The sequence below is a fragment of a genome, unplaced genomic scaffold (assembly GCF_019419815.1).
Source record: "Pyrus x bretschneideri cultivar Hongxiangsu unplaced genomic scaffold, Pyrus_bretschneideri_v1 Contig1, whole genome shotgun sequence".
NCBI lineage: Eukaryota > Viridiplantae > Streptophyta > Magnoliopsida > Rosales > Rosaceae > Pyrus > Pyrus x bretschneideri.
Genome location: NW_025999390.1, coordinates 3,691,046 through 3,713,517, shown reverse-complemented (window position 1 = coordinate 3,713,517; position 22,472 = coordinate 3,691,046). Strand labels below are relative to the sequence as shown.

General features: G+C 38.8%; 5 protein-coding genes across 7 annotated transcripts; 2 read left to right on the top strand and 3 right to left on the bottom strand.

The window, feature by feature from the left end:
* Nucleotides 1–236: 236 nt before the first annotated feature.
* LOC103951549 (amino acid transporter AVT6A) lies at nt 237–3,006 on the bottom strand. Its single transcript, XM_009362972.3, has 5 exons — nt 2,586–3,006; nt 2,235–2,387; nt 1,482–1,685; nt 818–1,283; nt 237–590 (listed from the first exon to the last, which is right to left on the bottom strand). The coding sequence occupies exons 1-5, from the start codon at nt 2,989–2,991 to the stop codon at nt 452–454; spliced, it is 1,368 nt and encodes a 455-aa protein (XP_009361247.2). The 5' UTR covers nt 2,992–3,006; the 3' UTR covers nt 237–451.
* Nucleotides 3,007–4,010: 1,004 nt separating this feature from the next.
* On the bottom strand, nt 4,011–5,918 carry LOC103951557. Its single transcript, XM_009362984.3, has 4 exons — nt 5,581–5,918; nt 5,304–5,499; nt 5,041–5,127; nt 4,011–4,423 (listed from the first exon to the last, which is right to left on the bottom strand). Exons 1-4 carry the CDS (start codon nt 5,799–5,801, stop codon nt 4,274–4,276), a joined length of 654 nt encoding a protein of 217 aa, XP_009361259.2. The 5' UTR covers nt 5,802–5,918; the 3' UTR covers nt 4,011–4,273.
* Nucleotides 5,919–9,629: 3,711 nt separating this feature from the next.
* LOC103951565 (squalene monooxygenase SE1) lies at nt 9,630–14,149 on the top strand. Its single transcript, XM_009362994.3, has 8 exons — nt 9,630–10,111; nt 11,798–11,909; nt 12,029–12,203; nt 12,385–12,553; nt 12,692–12,910; nt 13,023–13,298; nt 13,418–13,696; nt 13,792–14,149. Exons 1-8 carry the CDS (start codon nt 9,866–9,868, stop codon nt 13,930–13,932), a joined length of 1,617 nt encoding a protein of 538 aa, XP_009361269.2. The 5' UTR covers nt 9,630–9,865; the 3' UTR covers nt 13,933–14,149.
* A 145-nt stretch (nt 14,150–14,294) lies between these two features.
* LOC103951575 lies at nt 14,295–17,342 on the bottom strand. 2 transcript variants are annotated; one of them, XM_009363000.3, is made up of 7 exons: nt 16,954–17,341; nt 16,797–16,838; nt 16,447–16,572; nt 15,903–16,138; nt 15,206–15,242; nt 14,784–14,841; nt 14,295–14,698 (listed from the first exon to the last, which is right to left on the bottom strand). In XM_009363000.3, the coding sequence occupies exons 1-7, from the start codon at nt 17,104–17,106 to the stop codon at nt 14,628–14,630; spliced, it is 723 nt and encodes a 240-aa protein (XP_009361275.2). In that variant the 5' UTR covers nt 17,107–17,341; the 3' UTR covers nt 14,295–14,627. The 2 variants fall into 2 exon arrangements, with proteins under 2 accessions (XP_009361275.2, XP_009361281.2); XM_009363006.3 differs by lacking the exon at nt 16,797–16,838 and having other exon boundaries at nt 16,954–17,342.
* A 226-nt stretch (nt 17,343–17,568) lies between these two features.
* On the top strand, nt 17,569–20,299 carry LOC103951592 (probable pectin methylesterase CGR3). 2 transcript variants are annotated; one of them, XM_009363032.3, is made up of 7 exons: nt 17,569–17,678; nt 17,771–17,930; nt 18,037–18,076; nt 18,189–18,230; nt 18,710–19,084; nt 19,458–19,513; nt 19,853–20,299. In XM_009363032.3, the coding sequence occupies exons 2-7, from the start codon at nt 17,796–17,798 to the stop codon at nt 20,003–20,005; spliced, it is 801 nt and encodes a 266-aa protein (XP_009361307.2). In that variant the 5' UTR covers nt 17,569–17,678; nt 17,771–17,795; the 3' UTR covers nt 20,006–20,299. The 2 variants fall into 2 exon arrangements, with proteins under 2 accessions (XP_009361307.2, XP_009361292.2); XM_009363017.3 differs by having other exon boundaries at nt 18,704–19,084.
* The last annotated feature ends 2,173 nt before the right edge of the window (nt 20,300–22,472 follow it).

The following is a 22,472-nucleotide window of genomic DNA, read 5'->3' as shown; positions in this document are numbered from 1 at the left end:
TTTTTCGTTTATACGCGCTTGAAGTGGTGCTCTAACATTTCAGATTGTAACGCACTAGTCCTGAAAATCCAATTTAACCACTAAGAGAGCAACATGCAAATCGGAGATGCGAAAGTTTATGTACCACGTCAAATTGCCTCGTCAAACGAAAAAGATGAATTCACAACGCAAACGATGCGGCAAAAGATGAAAGCAGCTTTGTGGGGGCCAGTAGAAATCATAAGATTCAAAACAGCTTTGGTTAATGACAGCAAATCATGATTATTTAATGTAATTATCCACTAACGGAATATAACAACTGACTTAAGTCACAAATCATCAGTCGTTAATAGTGCTTTTGTGAAGCTTCCCGTTAGAACAGTTTTTAGCTGCTGGTGCTTGAATTTTTCTATAAAAAAATTAAAAAAATCAACTCTAATTCTATGTGAAAAGATTGTAAAACTTTGCTGTGTCAGCTTCTAGCGACTTTCTCACGGCTGAAAATGCTGTAAATGTCACTGGAGATAGCCGCCGTGCTTGAGGAGACTGCTAAAAATATCATCACCCATGAGACTAATTTGTCTTTCTTTGTCGCGATTCCACTAGTGTTCCTGCACAACAAAAGAGAGGAAGCGTTTTCAAATGACCACAAGTGCATTTATCAACGAAGATATTTGATTCAAGTCATACGGCACAAAAGTGCTCTCAGTGGTTCTAGTCTAAGTTCGAGACAACTTTGCCTCCTGATATTTGATGATCATAACTAAGCAAGCTATTAAATGTAAGAAGCCACAAATTATACGATATCAGTAGTTCATAAGAGTTAATAATTGCTTACCTAAGGGCTACGGCAGCTGGAAATATGAAACCAACGGCGATGGCAGCTGTAGCACCTGTGAACTGAAAGGCATCCCAGATGCTAGGCACAAAATTGGCTCCCAGAAAAATAAAACCCATGAGAGCTGCAGTTACTGAGTAGAATCTTCGGTTGTCATATGCGATAGGAATGGCAAAGGGAAAGCAAAGGCCATCCAAATTTAGGCGGAGGGAGAAAAACACAATGGGGAAAACGAGCATCAGGTGGACACCATAGCTCACCCTAACAATATCATCAAGAATCGAGCTATACGGAATTCCAAGGTCAGCATCAAAATTTGCCAGCACATCATCCATCGTATGATCCCCAAAGAGAAGGAAACCAAAGAAGCTGGTTGCAATATAAACAGTAGAGCAAAATGCAAGTGACATTCGCACTATTGACTTCATCTGCGCAGGGTCTCTCAGTTCATTCTCTATAGGGTGAACTGCAAGAAGTGCATTAGAATAGTATCAGCTAAAATAATACACAACCTTGTATTAAGCAATCAAATCCCATTTTAGATGACCATGTGCACCATGGTTATATACAATATAAGTAAAGTGTATCCCCCGTGTCATTTGATCTTTAACCACTCCCTCTGTATTTATAATCCAGCAGGCTAATTTGCATATGAAGTACTCACTGTTATGATGGCAAATATAGGCGGTGACAAGAATGGGGATGGTGGTGAAAAGTTTCCAAAACGATGCCTGGTCAACCAGTTTGGGCATCAAACGTGGAAATTCAATGCTTCCATCAATCAACTTAAAGATTGCTACTCCAGCAGTTATTGCGACAAATACAACAGCCAAAGCAACGGACAACGCTGATGTGTATCTCAATGAATCTAGCATAAAAAGAGAGTATATGTACAGAAATCAGTCACTAATTAAATTGCTGTTATGCCAGTCGACAACTAAAACTAGTAATTCACTGCACGTAGCAACAGTTCTTAAAATCCTGGGCACGTTAAAGAATCGAATGTGCATGAGTTCGAATCCTCTACAAACTTCTATACAAGAATGATCCAGCGACAGCAAGCAAGCTAGGCAACACAACAATGTACAACGGGTAATGCGCTGCACTTGGTTTGATCAAAATGACAAATACAAGCTCACCACCCAAACTACAGCTACTTATACGACAATTAACACGCTTCACATCTTTGCAGCATTCACTCGATTAGTCGTTAGCTGTTCATTCTAATCAAGAAACCGAAAGCAATACCTTACACAATTAAGCTAAAGACGGCGAATTAAGCATCTAAACCTTCATTTGTGTCTTTAATTCTCCGACCAATCTCTAAAGTCTCAAAGCAAGCGACAACCATATTTCACAAACACATGTTACTTTTATTATAACATAAAGAAAAAAGAGATAAGTAGAGAGATTGTACCTACGCGCTTGAAAGAAATAAGGGGAGCCAAAACAAACAGCGAGGTAAGAAGCAGCAGCGAGAACCGGGCCGTCCACCAGCGTTGTCCGAACCATTCTTCTATCACCCCCGAATGGCGGACTCCTTCCGACGACGTCCCCGATAGCACATCCCCTGCAACACCAAAAAATTCCAAAATTAGCCCCACAATTCCAACCATTCAATTTCCCAACCAATAAATCTCAGCCCAATAGCCGTCGGCAACTAAATTCGGAAAGTCACCACGTTGACCCAAAAACCCTATACCAATATAGAAAGCATATCTTTTGACAAAAGAAAAAGAAAGATAGCGAAAGCATATCTAATCTGTACCCATGATGATCATGTAGACGACGAGCATCCCCAAGTTGTTTACAACGACGCAGAGCTGGAGGAGTGTCCGGCCGGGTCCACCGAACGCGTCGCCGACAAGGCCGGAGTACGAGGCGGCCTTGGAAGCTCTGGTGAACCGCATGATCATGTCGATGGAGGACTCCGTTAGCATCGCGCCCAAGACGATCATAATCAGGCCCGGAACCAGGCCCAATTGCTTGACCGCCGCCGGGAGGGCCATGATCCCGGCACCGACGATCGTCGTCGAGAGGTTGAACACGGCGCCTGAAAAAGACGCCCCCTCGAAACCGGCCTCGACGGAGCCATAGTCTTCGTCGTGCTTTTGTGGCAGCAGCGGGGCTTTGGTGTTGCGCCGGTGCTTCCGGTCCGAGGACAGAATCGTCATTCCGGTGAGGTGGTTGATTGGTGTTTTGGCCGTTGAGGAAATTTGGCGAACGGATTTATGTGAGGGGGTTGTCTGCACTGAAGCCGACTTGTATTTACCAGTAACGCGTTGACGCGTGTCAATATCTTTCCGAAAGCAGGATTTTGAACGCGTGACGCTGCCGTTTAATTGGAAGTTTATTTCAAGTTGTGAGGTTGTTTTTGAGGAGAAAGAGACAAAAGGTGAGCTTTGGAAAGTCCTTACGTTGCCGCAAAACGCACAAGGAAGGGATGAGGCGCCTAACTAGGACCAGCGCAAGTAAGGAGATGGATTGTCTACCCTTCTTTTCTCATGCTCTCGTCATACCTTTCTGTTTTGTGCAATCACGGTTAAACTATATCAACATTTTATATTAATTTTTTTATAAAAATAATGAGACAAAAAGCAAATATTGACGTGGTTTAACCATGACCGCACAAAACAAGAGGACAAGGAAAGAGGAGGGCAGACAATCCATCTCCCGCAAGTAATTAAGTTGAAAAGACTTCGAGTTTCCATTGAAATCGGATTTGATAAAGCTTTACTCGGATTTCCTTCCTATTTGGGCATTTCAAAATTTAGTCAAAAGACTTGCGATATTTTTTTCTTTTCTTTGTAGATAATATCGTTTGTTTAAAAAAATTAAAAAAAAATTAGTCAAAGACGTTTTAAAATCAGATTGCTTACATGGCAGAATTTTAGGTGAGGCCAGATGTATAAATCTATGACGAGACATAGTGATACGATGCATTCACCGATGACACGGCTGAACTTGGTCTTCTAGGTTGCGGAAGTTGCAGCCCAATTTACGTATTGCACTATTTTGACCAAACATCGAAGTTGAATGAAGCATCTAATTTGACTCCAGCAACTGAAAGCATGGAAGATGAGGAGACTTGATCAATGATCAAGGTTAGCGATTTTCGCACTTCATTATTGATCATCTGCACTCCAAATTCGATATTTTACAATTTTTCTCGCGATTGTAGGAGACTAAAAGATGAGTGCTTAGAAAAACTTGACATTAATTATCACAAGAATCTGTGTTACCTTTGGGTCGAAGATTCATCGTTTGTAGGATGCAAAGTGGAAGCGACAAGGTTTAGGTCTAAGAACTCACAAAATATTATACAGTACGCAAGGGGCTGTTCATGAGCTGATGAGATGCTGGCTTGAACAGCCGAAGCAGCGGTGGCATTTTAATCTAGGTTATAAAGTTAGCTAAAACTTACAGGCATTGCCAGTTAAATGGCATGGCACCATATCAACGCTTTCTCTTCCGCTTGGAGTTTTTACTTGTATCACTTTTGGGGTCTTGTTCTTTCTGTGATGATAACTTGGCCCCAATAGTGCAACTCCACAGAGCTCTCTCTACATCTGATGGCGTGAAGGTGTCGCCTTCTGCGCTCAATTCCTGCAGACATTTCAAGCAGAAACTTAAAAAGTGAAGCAAAATCTATATAAATGTGAAGCTCTACAAACTCGATCACTTGTACGATTACTTGAAATACAAGGAAGGCACTTGCATGCAAACACTCTGGAAATTACTTTACATGATCACAAGTTGGTTTTGCTTAACAGTATGCTAAATCATATCAACAGAATTTACGAGAATTGAACACCGAAAAAGAAAATGCTACACTCAACCATCATAAAGAATGCCTAGAGTTAAGATTACGGCTTTCCACAGAATTCTATACGTATCATAGTATTATCCTTTTTCAATTGAGAGGAGAGATGGCCGGCAGTTTTGAACGGTCACGAGGACAAAAAATTAGCCCTGAGAAAGTCTTCAATCAAGAAGGTTGTATATGCACCCTCTCATACTCATCTCATCACACGAGCAGCGCATAATGGATAAATAGGAAACGGAACTGTTTACAACTGCCGGAACTTAGAATTATCGTCCCACACCAGCACCACATTACATTAAGTGGCATCAGATTTGTGTAATGTGCATGTGTTAACTTATATACTAGGAATCATCAAGTAATTTTCGATGTAACACAAACCCGAGAGAAACTGACTGACCTTAGCCTTCTCCTGCAATTTATTTGCAAATAACAGGTACTGCTTAAGTGTATAGTCTTTGGAGTTTCCAAGAGCTGCAACCATAGCCTTCCACCATTCCAAACACAAATTCAATTTCATAATTAAGCAGCAGGATTACTTTAATCAGAAGCAATTAACACATAATCAAATGAATAAGTTTCAATGTTAAGCAGAGGATATTTACTCTAATCAGAAGCAATTACCACAAAAATCAACAAACAAAACCCTAAATATTAAATCACCTCGTCGGACATGAAAGGCGCCACGTCGGGCGCATAAGCTGCAAGAACGGCGGAGGCGGTGGCGGGACCCACGCCTTTGAGCACCGTGAGCTCAGAGATGGCCTTCGAGATATCGGGAAGAGACCGAAACGCCTTTTCGGATGCCGATTTCACCACGGAATCATCCAAGGATGAAACGAAATCCAGCAGCCGCGGCCTCAAATTCCAGAATTTTACATCCAAGTTAGTACATCATCGCTATATGTATAGAAGAAATCAAGAGAGAGAGAGGAGGTACCGCCATTTGCCACGGCTGAGCTTCCAGCGCATGAGGTCGGAGAGCTCGGAGGTGGTGATGAAGGGGTTAGGGTTTCGCTGGCGGAGGAGAGGAGGGAGTTGGTGGCGGTAAAATTCGTCGAGAGAAACCAGATCGGGTTTGTTGAGCAATTCGATGCGAGACGAGTAAGAAGAGAGTGATTCTTTCCAGAGACCGAGAGTAGAGCTCTCAAATAATTCCATTGTTGCTGTGAGGTTTGCTTGCGGCGGCGGCGGTTGCCTGTTTGGTGCGGCGGTGGAAGGGTTCCCGCTACACCTGCCTTTTTAAATTAATTAATTTCGGCCTTTTTTCAGTCCAGTGTTTTTTCCGTCTTAAATCTTAATGGATTTCCAAATGGGTCCATTGGGTTGGGCTAATTTGACCTAGGTTTAGTATTACCCACCGGCCCAATTAGGAATGTACATGTTAAGAATATCTTACGGAAAATTAGAGCCGAAGTACATGCCTTCGTTGCCGGACCCAATAGCCTTAATCTTGGCTACGACACTTAAATCAGGAATACTGCTTAACTCTTTACATATAATAAGTTATTATTCTTTCAATGATGACAGACACATTATTTCAGTGTATAAATATTACAATATGAACCGTTAATTTTCTTCATGATCATCATTTAAAAATTATTTCTAAAAAAATTCATTTGATTTCGAAACCAATTAACCATCCATGTAATCAATCAAATTGATAGTTAATCATAAGAATGCTACTTGTTTTTATAAACGTCTACGTTCAACTCACATACTAAACAGTCTCCAAATTCAATGAATTTTCTAAATATGATTTTCATACAACCATACATTGAATTACACGATGATAATCAAAAAGTTAAAATGACTTTACGAGTATTTTTAGCTTACAGAATATGCAGGCAGAGGATGGACAGAGGACACTCTGTTAACTTTATACTCGTGCATTTCTGCTTCCATTGGCCATCATTTTGCATCTAATTATTACAAGCAAACCACCAATTCTGTCCACTTTTTTTATTTCTGTCAACAAAATTTGGTTGGCTTAATACTAACTGCTACATGGTCCATGCTTAATGATGCATGACTTTACGATGATGTTCTATTAAAAAAGTTTCGAAAGGTGTTAAGTTAATTAATCAGATACATCAATTGAACTTGTCTTTGTCCAAGTTATTTTTTTTTATCAAATATAACGACGCACAAGAGAAGAAATCACATGAAATTAGAACGGTAGTGTTATAATATCTCAAATTAATATTATAATTCATGTTATATAAAAATAACTCAAAAGATATAATGACGCCTGCTATAAGTTTCAAATACTCTACTACGACGCTAACGTTTAGATTGTATATAAGCTTCTCTTATGTAACGAAATAACTAGAAACGTTGCATGTGGTCAACGTATGTGATTCGGGTTGGGGTAGCTATTTCCTGTTCGGTAGTACACTTGTCTAGGATCTCCTTTATATCACATGTCATGTTTAAAATATTAAAATGTTATTCATCGGTGGACCTTGAATCATATTCTATCCAGTATCCCTTCTCACTATTATATTGCACCAAATCAGATCCATCAGTACGATGGCTATTGTTCTATAAAAAATTTAATATTTCTTTTCTCATCTGTACTATATTTTAAGCGTGATCTCATCTATTTTTATCTCGCACGTACCTTCTTAATTTTGAGTGAAAAAAACAAAAATTCAATCAAATTTGGGTAAATTATATAACACGATTGTTGATGATTTGATTATTACTGAAATATTAATTAATATATTTATTTTATATTGGTGACACATTACCTAGTTTATAAACGTGATTTAACAGATTGGTTTATTTAGCATTACTCATTCGATTTAGTTCGGTCTGATTGTCATAATAGGGTTTAAATTTCAAACTAATCAGATGATTGTCATAATAAATCCATTAAAAAAATGTTAGTCTTATCACATTTTCAATACCATATTCAATTTTTCTAATCGAGATGAGACACACATGTCCTGATGGGTTCTACGTCTCCAATTTTGATTTTTTTTTTTAATTTTTGTTACTCCAAATAACAAATGGAATATATAATAGTGAATCATTGTGAGGTTCTCTCTTCCAATTCTCCTCTCATTTCCTCATATCTTCTCACATTTTTTTACTTTGTTTTTCTCTTTTTATATATAAGTAGACACAAAATATTGACGTAATTTAATTGTGACTGTCCAATAGGAGGAGAAGGGAAGAAAGAAATCATACTCCAAATACCCTACCATGAAGTTGGTGTCTCGATTGTACATAAGTTTTTCTTATATATCAAAACAATTAGAAACGTTGCATGTGATCAATCTATGTGTGTTTGGACCCAAATTTACACCATCAGCCCGTGTAATCAAGGCCGTTAAGTATGCATAGTTTTCAATCGTCGAATGAAAAAGTGGAGATAATTTTTGTTATTTTATCATAATAATTATCTTTGAATATGAATTATCTGCGTTTTTTTTAAACCATGTGAATTATATCCCAAACAAGCAGTGCAATTCGAATTAATTTGAGATGTCTAATGGTACTTGGAAGCTAAAAATGAATTTGAAATTCATTTGATCGGGATGCATGCATGCATGGGATAAAGATGAAATTGTGAGATGGTGATGTGATGTGATTAGGATGGTTATATCTAGATAAAAAAATAATAATAATAAATAAATAAAATGAGTAGGCTTCAGCCTATGGACATGATGGAAAAGCAAATTATCAGAAGATAATGATGTGGTAATTTCTTGACTATTGATCACATGACGATGGGATAAAGTCATCACTATTTCGTCAGATTTGGTGTATTTAAATATTGAAGATTTGTGGCATAAGAAGACTCAGGAATTGCTTCAGCTTGGTAGTCGTGATACATGAGAAGTCTTAAGAGATTATTTTCTAGTAGCCGTGACACATCAGGAGACTCAGTGATTTACGGCTTGGCCAAGCAAAGTACATTAGCCTTATAAATACAAGTGCAATGGCAACGGGAAAAGGACCTCCAATTCAACCCACAACTGCCTTGCGCAAAACCTTTCAAACATCTTGAGATTTTTTTTTTTCTTTTCTCGCCAACACATCTTTAGTTTGGATAAACAGCACTGTAAAGGTAACCGGCGAACACCTTCACTTTAGATAAACAACACTATTGCCGTAGAATCAGCCGACCGAGGAGCACCTTCAGTTTGGATAAACAGCACTGCGTCGAGGCCGACTGGTTACCTATTTAAGTCTCGGTCGAGAAGGGTTTTCGAATCCTTATTGGCAGATGTCATCTTATTAGCCTTCTCGGCGAAGTAAGGTGTTACGAGTTACGGCATTCGACATACTGGACGCCGAGTGATTTTATGATTGGATACTCACAAGTGAGTTTCAGAGTTCGGCATTCCGACGGCCGAACCACATTCACCATCAAGACATACATCACCTTTGAATACTTGTGTCCACACAGTCTGGTGTTGATTCGACGTGCTTATACTTTTACGAATATAATCACTGTGACCAAATCGGGCGTCGACGATTTGTGAACTTCGCAGAATTAGTAGCTTTGTCTTCAGGCTCGAGAATCAAAAGGTCGAGATTTGTTTCTTCCTCGGCCGCAGTCGCAAGATAAAGAAGTCAGCAACACACTCAACGCAACATCAACAAATTTTACTCCTCGGCCTAGCTTGGCCGACGAGTTGGCACGTCCCACATTCAATCGAATGACGTAGTTAGCTTATTAGTTACTCGGTCTGCGCGCCACGTAAGTTTTGTAATTTTTAAGATCAACAATGTGATACGGGTTAGAGTAGCTATTTCCTGATCCGACGGTGGTATACTTGTCTGGTAAGAGGAGAAGGAAAGAAAGAAATCGTACTCCAAACATTAAGGGTCCCAATCCGCGCAGTTAAAGCCGAAACACACTCACGTGGCCCGTGGCGCAGCAGGCTATAATAGAATCCAACAAAACGCATCGTATTTCGCATCAGCAGCACAGCTGTATGCCTACGTCGTGGTGGGGGTGAGCTGTGGGTAGGGCGAGGCCCTGTTAAACGTTGGACACGACATCTCGTGGCTCCGTTGTAAAACTTGTAACAAACCGAAACAAACGGTTACAAAAACTCAAAGGGCAATTCGCCAGCGCAGAGTGCCGAATATTCCAGAAAACCAGAGAGAGAGCGAGACTGTGTGTGTGAGCCCGCGGCATCCATAAAAGGCCGCGCACACGCACAGAGAGAAATAGAGGGAGGGAGAAGCGTCGTTGTTTCGGAGGAATGGCGGATCAGTACTTGGTCGGATGGATCTTCGCCACCGTGCTGGGCGCCGTGTTTCTGTACAGAGCGCTGGCGAAGAGGAGCGACGAGAAAGGGAGAGGTTTGGTGGAGGAGGAGAATAGGAGCGAGTGCGTGAAGAGCGTGATGGTCTCCAACGGAGAATGCAGATCCACTGACGGCGACGTCGACGTCATCATCGTCGGTGCCGGTGTCGCCGGCGCCGCTCTCGCTCACACTCTTGGCAAGGTGAGCGAAATTGAAAATGCTTCGATTGAGTTGCATCTCTGGTTTGCTTGCATTTTCTCGGGAAACAAACAATAAACACAATTTTGCTTCCATTTTCTCTGGAAACAAACACATTTTGCTTTAATTTTTGTGGTTATTTAAATCAATGTGGAATTGTGATTGCCAAGCACGCGTTTGAATTTGCCTGAATTGGTAAGGGAAAACAAAAAAAAATTAACGCTCCAGAAAAGTTTATTTCGGTTTTTTGATTTAATATATTATAGTTTAATTCTACAGTGACATCAACGGACGCATGCATATTCATATGGAAGCATTATGTAGAATTACTCTAATAACCTTGTTAAACAAGCATTAGATTTAGCAAACAAAAATCATGCTTAATGAGTTTCTTAATCATGCTGAATTATGGACGAAGATGCGGTGTTCGATCTGGTTTTCGAGTCTCTGATGAGGTTACTGTATCACTCAAATAGTTATGTTCAAACGTTAGGTTATGCACATATTGCTTGTGGATTTTTTATGCTACATTGGTAAAATTGTAAGTAGTTTGTTAATTTAAAATGCATCCAATCGAGCGATTTTCTTATTTAAAGTTAAAATTGCAAGTGGTGGTTAATTTAAAATGCATCCGATCAAGCAATTTTCTCGTTTGAAGTAACTATACTATGAGTAGTATGACATTTGATTGGATCATGCCTGTTATTCAGGGTATAAACCTAAAGAATATATTTTTTCACAAGCTTTGATATTTCTTGTTTAGGGTAGTCATTGTTTCAAACATTACTTTTTGAATAGTTATTTGATTAATTTTAATTTACTTTGAGTCCTTAATTGTCTAGTATCTAGGACTTTTCATCGTAGAGGACAGAATGGGTGTATAACCACTCAGCAGAAGTTGTACAAAAGTAGATTCCCTACAGTTTCCAAATAAAACAAAACCTAAAAAAGTAGATTCCCTACATTTGAAGAGTCTAATGCGAGATAGCAAAGAAGAAAATGGTGACTCAATAATCCATTTGCTAACATTTCCAGGTCCTGTAATTAGCGTAATTACAAGGGCTTCGAGATTTGTCTTACTGACCGAATTCAAGCTTAACATCGTGGGTCATGGATTGAAATTAAGATGTCATGCACTTTGCAGTTAATTTTTCTTGTTTATATTGTTTGATTTACCTTTTTTTTATTTAAAGAACTAGTATATGCTCACACACCAAGTGTGCGAAATTTTTTACTTTGGTTGTTAAAATTGAAGGAGAGAGGAAGAGAGTGAGAGAGACATGAGGAGGGAGGGAGGGAGGAGAGAGAGAGAGAGAGAGAGAGAGGTTGTTTTTTGTTCTTTTTTAAATTTTTTAATTTTAGAGATGATAAACTTATATGTAGGTGAGGTTTAAGAAAAATAGTAAAATTTTATTTGTAAATTAAGTCACTGTCCTTAACTTTTTTGTTGTGATAGAAGATAAAGATGTCTTTTCACTTTCTTTTGGTTGACAAATAGGGTTTCATTAATGTAGTTTTATATATTGTATCCTTACTTGAAAGATTGTCAAAACTTTTTAAAGATATAGCAAAGATGCCGTAAGGGAGATGCCATTTGGCCTAGGTTTGGCTTGTTTTTCTTTCACCTGTTTAGATTCTAGTGCCAATTCTTTTCCTTTTGGAAATTGATAAGGGTACTTCGAACTGCAGGATGGACGTCGGGTGCATGTGATCGAACGAGACTTGACAGAGCCAGACCGAATTGTTGGTGAATTACTACAACCTGGAGGCTACCTTAAATTAATTGAGCTGGGACTAGAAGGTCAACTCATTCGAACTTTTTTACCATGGAGATGTATATGTTACCCAGCCAGTTTCTGTTCGCCTTGTATTACATAAGAAATCATTAGTTAATAAAATTTGAATTATTTTTTACTGCAGATTGTGTGGAGCAAATTGATGCCCAGCGGGTTTTTGGATATGCTCTTTTCAAGGATGGGAAAAATACTAGACTCTCTTATCCCTTGGAGAAATTTCACTCAGATGTGTCTGGTAGGAGCTTTCACAATGGCCGTTTCATACAGAGGATGAGGGAGAAGGCTGCAACTCTTCCCAAGTACATCTTTTCTCCCTTGGTTGATAACTTGATACAAATTAAATGTTGGTTTCTTTTATAGTGTTTGTTTCTTCTTGTTGACTCGGTGGCGAGTTTCATGTGCTAATGTTCAATACATTTCTATGTTAGGAGATTTCTGTTCACCGGAAGTTATACTTTCTTTTTTCTTTATATTCTATAGTGTGCAATTAGAACAAGGAACGGTTACTTCGCTGCTTGAAGAAAAGGGAACAATTAAAGGTGTGCAATACAAGACTAAAACTGGCGAAGAGATGACCGCATATGCACCTCTTACGATTGTTTGTGATGGCTGTTTCTCCAACTTGCGTCGCTCTCTTTGTGATCCTAAGGTGAGGTTTGGATAGTAAGGTTGTGATATCATTATATTTGTCTGCAAAATAACTAGAAGCAGAATTAACATTCAACTTTTCTTGTTAATGTCTAGCAGCTCCCGTCAACTTCTTATTTATTAATTTTGTGTTCTGCAGGTGGATGTGCCTTCTTGTTTTGTTGGCTTGGTTCTGGAGAATTGCAATCTTCCACATGCTAATCACGGACATGTTATATTAGCAGACCCTTCTCCTATTTTGTTCTATAAAATCAGTAGCACAGAGGTTCGCTGTCTGGTTGATGTACCTGGACAAAAAGTTCCCTCCATTTCAAATGGTGAAATGGCAAAGTATTTGAAGACTGTGGTGGCTCCTCAGGTACATATATTATGTTCTGCAGTGTTGTTATTTAACATACGTTTTCTCTGTACTTTGTTTACTCGTTAAATCCAGGATTTTGATTCAAGTTTTCTCTGCTCTCTTATTGCAGATTCCCCCTCAAATTTATGATTCCTTCGTAGCTGCAGTGGATAAGGGTACCATAAGGACAATGCCAAACAGAAGCATGCCCGCCGCTCCCTACCCTACTCCTGGAGCTCTATTGATGGGGGATGCATTCAACATGCGCCACCCTCTGACAGGCGGAGGAATGACTGTGGCCTTGTCTGATATTGTTGTGCTGCGGAATCTTCTTAAGCCTTTGGGCAACCTAAATGATCCATCTACACTGTCCAAATATCTTGAATCCTTCTACACTCTTCGCAAGGTAAGTTGTAAAAAAGTTTAATAATTTTCTGGGGTTTTAAAACAGGATGTTCTGCGTTTTTGCGTCTCATTGTAATCTAAACTTTGGCTTACCGTCTGTATAATCTTCCAATTTTGCAGCCAGTGGCATCCACAATAAATACATTGGCGGGTGCCCTTTACAAGGTCTTTTCTTCTTCACCTGATCAAGCAAGGAAGGAAATGCGCCAGGCTTGCTTTGACTATCTAAGTCTCGGAGGTGTATTCTCTACGGGACCAGTCTCTCTGCTTTCGGGGTTGAACCCTCGCCCTTTGAGTTTGGTTCTCCATTTCTTTGCCGTTGCAGTGTATGGTGTTGGTCGTCTGTTGCTGCCATTTCCATCACCTAAACGCGCCTGGATTGGAGCCAGATTAATTTCTGTATGTATAAACCGTTTCTTCCCCTTCTCCGTAATAGACTTATCCGGGATATGCTTCGTAATTGATTTCTGATTATACGATTGTCTCCACTGCAGAGTGCCTCAGGAATTATATTCCCCATAATCAAGGCGGAAGGAGTGAGACAAATGTTTTTCCCCGCAACAGTTCCGGCATATTACAGAGCACCCGTCTCAAGCGAGAAGCAGGTGAAAAAGACCGAAGATTGCGTAAACTGATGGTACAGCGCTGTTGGGAGAGGATTTTCCGATGGGTACCGCTCCCGGCCATTCCTCATCTGCAGTTGAGGGGAAGGTGAATGCAAAAAAATCAGAAATATTTGTTGTAGTAACCGCATATTTTGTTTTTAGGACTCGTTCTTTCTATGTGTTCATACCTTTATTTTTTTTTCAAGTACATTATGGAAGATTCAAAATCCATGCATAATTTCTTGCACCTGAGGTCCCAAGTTTGACTTCTCCCTCCCTCGATATTGCTTGTATCGCAAGAAAAAAATCCATAAAAATAAACGACACTTCTAATGGCAATAAGGAACGTGAGTACGACACAAAATAACGGCAGCTTAATGTAAACCACTGGAGACATGAAGTACCTTAGATAATGTGAAAATTGTTAAAATCAAATTATGTTACAACAAAACCCTATAGTATGAATGCATAATATGTTCCCCAAATACATAGCCCCTTTGCTTTTTATGCCGGTATACAAAAAAAAAAATGGCGAATTATTCCCGTATGATACAACATTAGAAACAAACTTTCAAATTCCATCTCGAAAGGCGAAGATTAACCTACTCGGGATTACGTTTATCTGTTGACTAATGTACTGCAAAGGAATGTAGAAGTGCCAAGTTGAATACCGCACAACCTTAGCGTGCTTCAACTTCGCCAAAATCTCAGCTGTATCAGCCAGTTTAGTTCCCCCTCTCTTTCTTTATTGCCTCGTACGACGTCATTACCTCTTTAAACTTTGCTTCAGCAGCCTCTGCATCAAAATTCAAAAAACAAACTTCAATGCAAAGCAACGTCACCGGCTTACTAGAATTCGGTAATGTGCCCATGATACCCACCTTTATTGTTTTGGTTCTGGTCGGGGTGAAACTGCTTCGCCTTGGTCCTAAATGCCGTCTGCGAGAGTCAAGTTATTACCATTGCCAATGCAAGAATACAACATGATAGAAGCAAAAATGACTCGGTAAACGGTTTTGTTAACACAGCATATAGTTCTAACCATCCCATGTTTTACCATACACCAGTCCCACGTATTTTCACCGTTGTCATTCCAAAGACAAATGTTATATTTACAAGAAAATGTCGCAAGTCAATCACTCATTTCTGCAGCAATAAAAGAACATGATACACAACCAACACACTCTAAACTAGTCAACATAGAGATAGTCGTAGGAGTAATAGGGGAAAGAGGGACAAACACATTTTCTTTTGGGAAAGCACTTTACATATAAACAGTACGCAAAAACGTGGGGAAAAATACCTTAATCTCAGCATCCGAGTAAGGTGCCTTTCTAAACCTGTTGAAAAAAGAAGAGAAGTGAAAATCTCAAGTTTATTGTTTGTTATTGATCTGATTGAATTATCATGCAAACGCATGTCCAGCAGACCTCATCTTCAGGACATTACATCTTAAAATAAAAGATACACAGGAACGAAGATCACGGATTTAATCCAATTTTATGAAGTGAAACTTTATCTGTTTCAGAACATCGCACATCTTGCTTCACTCTCGCTTAATTTGCTTGAATCTAAAAAATATCATTGACATAGATAGGTTTGGCCTCCTAGTAACACATTTGCAAAACTCCATAAATTTGAGTATGTGCTATACCAACACAAGATACCTAATTGTGTACTGAAGTTCAAATTTATAAAACAAACAACAAAGATTCAGGACATGGGTATGGATAATCTACTATTTCTAGCCGCTAGCTACAATCAACGAAACTGTGTCTATCGTATTGTTAAATACCACAAGAAGAGAGGGAAATTAGTATGAAAGCATAGAAGTTCCATCAAAATTCTGTTCTTCTATCCAACTGCTTTCCTCCAATAGAATTAACAAGTTCACCATATTTATTTTATTAAAACTACAGCTGACAGGAAGTTCAATAGAATACAAAAGTGAGGAAATGATTACGATAAAGCGATTAGGTTTCTGCAAACACTAGCTTTACCTGTCAAGGCCTAAAACTGAGTAGTGATGTGATAACAAATAGTTGGCATTTTCTCTAGGAGTTTCCCTGAAGTTACTCCTCCGGTCCTTAAAGGATGTATCAGTCTTCCAATACCAATCCTCTCGCTGGAATTGTTGATGATATCCACCTTGACTGTTTTCCCTCCAGCTCTCGTAGGTCCTTTTGTGTTTGTTCCTCTCTCTATTGAAAACATTTTGCATACGCCTAATACGTTCCTACATAAGACAGAAAATCATGATGAAAATCTCGATTCAAGTCAACTTCGTAATGTCACTAAGAACTCTAAAATTGGAATTGAAAATATCAAATTCAGAGCTGAGAGCCTGAGAATGTTTTTGTGAAGCAAGTGACGACTAGGCAAAACTGCAGTTATAGTAAGTGGCCAGAAAAATGCACTCTCAGAGTTAAAATACTAGATTAGAGCCACAATTTTTTAATCAGGTTTCTTACAATCACGCGTGCTAACTAATCAAAAGATGCTGAAAAGAAAATCGAAAAACAACATACAAGAGCTATAACTCACCACTCTCTCCATTTCTTCTTCATACTCCTCTTGCATCCGACGGTTATATCTTTTCCATGCTTCCTCCTGAAAAGATGTCCGGAATGAACTGCCACTTCCTCTCCCCGTCGACGGTGATCTGAACAACTTTTTCATGCAATCACAGACATGGTCAGCCCCAAGTACTACTAACGTACCCACACATTAATTTCTACAACGAAACGAAAAGTATCACTTTCAAAGAGGACTTGCATCTACATTAACTACGTTCTCTTCTCCATTTCAAGCTTTGAATTTTCGGTTCTCAAGTAACGAAAAGGTTTCGAATTTATTAAAATCGACGGTAAACCCATTACTCATATGATATCTACCTGTGTATACACCCAATCAACAGTCCTACGGAGCTGAGAAACCTGCCAAATTCCCACACAATTTTCAATTCTCAATTCCTCTCCGCCATTAATGCTGCAGATTGGACTCGCATTCGAACCGAAAGAAAAATATAGGAATGAAGAGATGTGAACTTACGGCGAGAGTGGTGGCGGTGGCGCCAATTAGACCAAACACCAGAATCCCCCAAATCTTGATGTCTTCCTCTTTTGCCTCATACGGTCTTCCCGGCGGCGTCCACGGCCCATTCCTATTCCTACTCCGATCACCGTCGTCGTCGCCGCCGCCCATTTTCCAGAAATTCTCGAACTTTGGGTATCTAATTCAGCAATCCTCACTCTTCGCAGACTGTAAATGCTCAGGAAACCCAGCAACCATGGTTGGGGTTTTTTCCCCTTCTTTTTTGCTCTTCAAAAGCAGAAAGATTGGACTTTTCACGAATTGTATTGCCTTTACACCGCCTTTGAATACGACTCTGTCTCGATTCTCAATGGAAATGGAGCTGGAGACGGAGGGACACCGGACACCTGATTCAGGGAACCCGATCTCCAATCTTTGATGACATGGGCCTATCAATTGGTGGGCCGTATGATGATGGCTCAATAGGCCCAACTGGTTATTAGTAAGAAAAAAAATGAAAAGTTTAAGCAATTCTGTCATAAAATGTGGCTGATGGGCCGTTTGGCTCATGAGCCCATCAGGCCCAAACTAATTTTCTTCGTCGATCCAGACCGTTAGTGATTCGTACCAAAAAGAAAAACGAACCGTCGTCTTCAACTCCCAGCCAGAACGCAGAACCTCCAGTCTCAGTCAGCACCAGACAAATCCGATCCAATGTCGGTTCTTTAGCGCCTCTTCTTCCGGTAATTCAGTATTAATTAATTAATTAATTAATAATTAAACAAATTATCAATTCATTAATTATTTTGCTCGCTAATTAATTACCATTTTCCAGCAAGTCATATTTTCGTCCAACAGCCATGTCACGGAGGCCGGTGACTCTGAATTTGGACACGTCTCGACGGTTCGGGGACAACGGCGGAGCTCTGTTCGCAGGTTCTTCCTATTCCAAATCCAAGTCTTCTCCGATCTTATTGGTCGCCCTCGTTGCCGTGGTGATTAATTAACACTCATTTGTCATTTCCCTTAATTTTTTTGGTTTAAAAGTTAATGCTTGGTTAATTAGAATAATGGGATTAAAGCAAATGATTAAATTTTCAGGGAGCATTGCTTCTTCTTGCGTATTCATACAGCGGCAGAGGTAAGAAGCGTTTTGCTTTCTTAAAGTTTTGATTTTTATAAGATATAGATTCGCGTTTGCTTAATGTATAATTAATTTGGATATGTTTTGTATTATGTATGGATTAATGCAGGTGGAGGTGGCAATCTTAAAGGTGTTGTTAGCAGGGTTGAAGGTAATTTTGTTTCATTTTCTGGGGTTTTTTTTTTTTTCATATAGCCTATGCTTAAATTAAAGATAACGTTTTTCTGTTTTCTTTTAGTGAAAGTGAGTATAAAAGATTAAAGCCAGTACTTTTAATGTTTGGATGAAAATGATTAGAATTTCGTTCCGAAGTTATGTTAAAGCTTGTGAAGTTAAATCCTAGCCTGTAGTTTCGGAAAGGGAAGTGATTTTCGCACTCCCTTTTGTCTCCGGCACTCTCTTTTTTTTAGCCCTTGGATTGAGTGAATCAAAGGAGAAAAAAGGAACATAAATAAGGAGATGACTGCAGAAGGAGAGAACGGGAGTGTGAAAATCAGTACCCTTTTGGAAAATGATATGAGTTGACAAAGCTGGTGGCAAATTTGGTTCATGTTTTCAATGTTTTGTTGCATTTTTTTCTGGTGTATGAACTTGTCTCTATGCTACCTCATGTGAGGATTTTAGCTGCAGGTGATTACTCATGCACGGTGGAGGTCCAACAAGCAATTCCCGTTTTGAAGAAAGCGTATGGCGACAGCATGCATAAGGTTTTGCACGTTGGGCCCGATACTTGTACTGTGGTTTCCAAATTGCTGAGTGAGGAAGAAACTGAAGCCTGGGGTGTGGAACCCTACGATGTAGAGGATGCTGGTAGAAGTTGTAAAGCTCTTGTGCGCAAAGACATTGTGCGTGTTGTTGATATCAAGTATCCACTTCCGTACAGGCCAAAGTCATTTTCTCTCGTACTTGTTTCGGATGCATTGGATTATTTGTCTGAAAGATACCTCAACAGAACCCTCCCTGATTTGGCAAGGGTGTCGTCTGATGGTCTTGTGGTCTTTACAGGTAAGCTCTTATTTCATTGAATCTCAGTTACTGTTCAAATCCATATAATCCCAATTTTATGTGTTTCTGGAATCCATGCCTTACCGCAAATATGGCATGAGTTTGGATTTTGAGCTCTATAACCTGTCTTCTCTTGTAACAATTTGTGACAATGTGTTTTAAGAATTTTTGACGGATTGTGACACTGAACACTATCAGTTGTTTTGAAAAGGTCAATGAAATGTGCCTTTTGACTCCCATGTAGTTCACCTGGTTTTGCTTCTTCCGAATTTGAAGATGTATTTCTCAAGTAGCATTACAAAACTCACATTTTGGTGGGAGGAATTTACAAATCTATCTGAGTTTGTAAGATGTTTGATAATTTTTCATACAGGCTATCCTCGCAAGCAGAGAGCTAAAGCTGCTGAGGTCTCCAAATTTGGGAGGGCGGTAAGTAACTGCTGCACATATAGTTATTCTTATTCTATGAACCTTGAACATGCCGAATAGATAGATATGTTATGTTCATTGTCCATGTCTTTATACCCTTCTGCCTTTTGATATTTGTTTTCGTATTTGATTGTTTTATTGGGATATCAAAACTTTTATGGTTTTCCCATGCGTGAACAATGTACATGTATCTTCCCCTGGTGGGGGAAGGAGGGACAAACATTCAGATCATCCATCTTATCATTCTACCTTATCTTGTTTTTGTAAATTTTATCAGGGTTTACATCGTTGTTTTTATTCGCTAGATAACTGACATATTGGCGTGTTTTCTTTGCGAAGGCCAAATTGAGGAGCACATCATGGTGGTCTAAGTTTTTTGGTCAGATTAGCTTAGAAGAGAATGATGATGCCGCCAAGAAGTTCAATGAGGCAGCAACAAAGATGTCGTATGTCTCAAACTGCCAAGTTTTCCACCTCAAGTCATTCAATTGATGTCTTGACATTCGACTGAAATAGGCGTCTTGACATAAGAGCCGTCCTGAAGCTGCTTAGTACAGTACTTCAAATTTTTGGGGAACCTTTACGACGTATTGTCTAACCCTATTCTTGCATATGTTTATTCTTTCATTGGAATTGTTTTGTGTAGCGAAGCATGCATTAGTTTGGTGAGTCATGAGTGCTCAGATACGTCGCTAAATTAGTTTTTGTTGAGCCAATTCATTGGTCTATTTTCTTCAAGATAAATCAAACCTAGGATTTCATCAATTCTTAATTTTCAAAAGAAAAGAGCATTTCGCCATATTTTGCTTTTCAGTTTTTCATTTTAAAGCTTCAAATTTGCAGTGTAGAAAATACTGATGCTAGCCAAAGTTAAAACTCTGAACGCCAATGTAGTACAGTTCTTAGCTGGACATTGACCAATGAGTACAGTTGTATCAAAGCATTTTACTACCTTTCCATTTCCCCATTGCCAAATGCTCCTTTATTTGCTGGTTTTCTTGCTTTTCTGCTCCATATTACATATAGAGTTAGGCCTTTGAGGTTTGGGTTGGTGTGGGGTTTTGTAGTGTGGAGTTTGTAGGTTTTGCCTTTTTGGGCTCAAGCAAACTTTGGAGAAATTATGGTACAACTCCTTCAAGGCAATAATTTCTTGCTTTTATTCAGGCAATATTCTAATTAATCTAATCCGAAAATACGTGGAAGAGGATTTGGATTTGGGTGCAGAGGGAGAGAGCACATTGCTCTAACTAACTTGACTTAGTTCAGGTGATTGTTGAAAAAAAAAAAAAAAAATTTCTTCTTGCCATTAGCTTTACATTACAAAATTACAAGTTTACAACTGATTTTCAAGAAAGTTAAATTTTCGTTTAGAGAAACAAATTCCTTGAATTATAGGTCTTGTTTCACTTCACTTTTTGAACTTTTTAGTTTGGTTCTCTCTAAACTTTCAATTTGTGCCAACGTCTCTTCAGTGCGAACTTTAAGAACATTTTGTCCTTTTAATTATTTCATCAATTGCCGTTTATTTTCATCCATTTTGCAGAGGTGCAAATTTCAATTACTCTTAAAAAAATTCTCACAATTCAAGCATCAGAGTTCCGTCTATTTACTAATGGCACTATGCTCCGGACATTTTAACCCTTGAACTTTGTTTTTTATATTTTTAAACAAAAATCTAACTGTTAAAAATACCAAAATATCTCATACCCGGTGTTTTTAATCGTTGCTGTTTTGTGAAAGCATCATTTCTCATGTACTAAATCAACCCAATGTTGTAGGAGCAAAACAACAAAAGAAAACATGAGAACGCGTAGTACTGAAAAAGAAAAAGAAGAAGTAAAAAGTTAATATTCTCTGAAGCTGTTGTGGTAAAATTCAGTGGGAGACATTTTTAAGTGAGTCTGCAGAACAAACTCAGATACTCCGCAGAGATACCCCCTCACATTAAAAATATAATACATATACAAAATAAAATAAATAAAATAAAAAAACTATGCTTTTGCTTTGCTTGGGTTGGTCACTTTATTGTACGAGAAATTTGAAGAGGTTCTTGTTCCCTATGTGAAATCCAATAAAGTTGGAGAGAAGAGGAGATGACATCTACCAAACAATTTTGTACGAGAAAAAAAAAGTGGCCCTTGGATTTTGACGTAAATGAGTGGATATTGGAAGTTAGGTTTAGATGAAAATTACATGTTACGTGATAATTTGGTGTGATTTAACATACGTTGATATGAATGTCTTGCCAATAGTATTGTAGCTAATGTCATGCAACGAAAACTACTTTATTTAAAATTTTGTAGCTTCAATTGTGACTTAGTTCTGACTCTTAACAAATGTCAGTTTTCACACTTAATAGTTACTACGTGATGGAATATAGCCCTAGTCGAAATTTTCCGCCATTCGGTCCAACTCCTCAGTAAAAGTCATATTTTCACACACACACGAGACAAACAACTCTAAAAAAGTTTTTCTCTGTTTGATTTCAACCTCATTTCAACTTCTAATTGAATGTTATTTTTCCAGACTCAGTAATGTCACATGACAAGATATATTGTACCTTATACAACTTTTTCTCCATCCAATTCCAACTTCATTCAGACTCCAACCTGGTTCCGACTTAAGTGTCATTTTTCCCAGTACTCTCTTTCCAACCACCTATTGGAGCTAGTCTTAGAAAAACAAGGTCTTTCCTTCCATTGAGGGTTAAAATATACAACACGCGGCATAGTTTTTGCATTATCAATTGACGTGGATACTTAAAGAGCTTACCCATGAAACATGACTGAAGATCTTTGACTTGAGCTGAGACCGAGTGTGCATGCAATGCATTGCCTACTTGCAACATCTTGTCATCTCTCAAATAATATAAATGAAAGGACCAAAGCCTAACCTAATCCATGTAATTTTAATTGGACCTAAAAACAGAGCTTCAACATTTGAGTATTGGAGCCTCCAA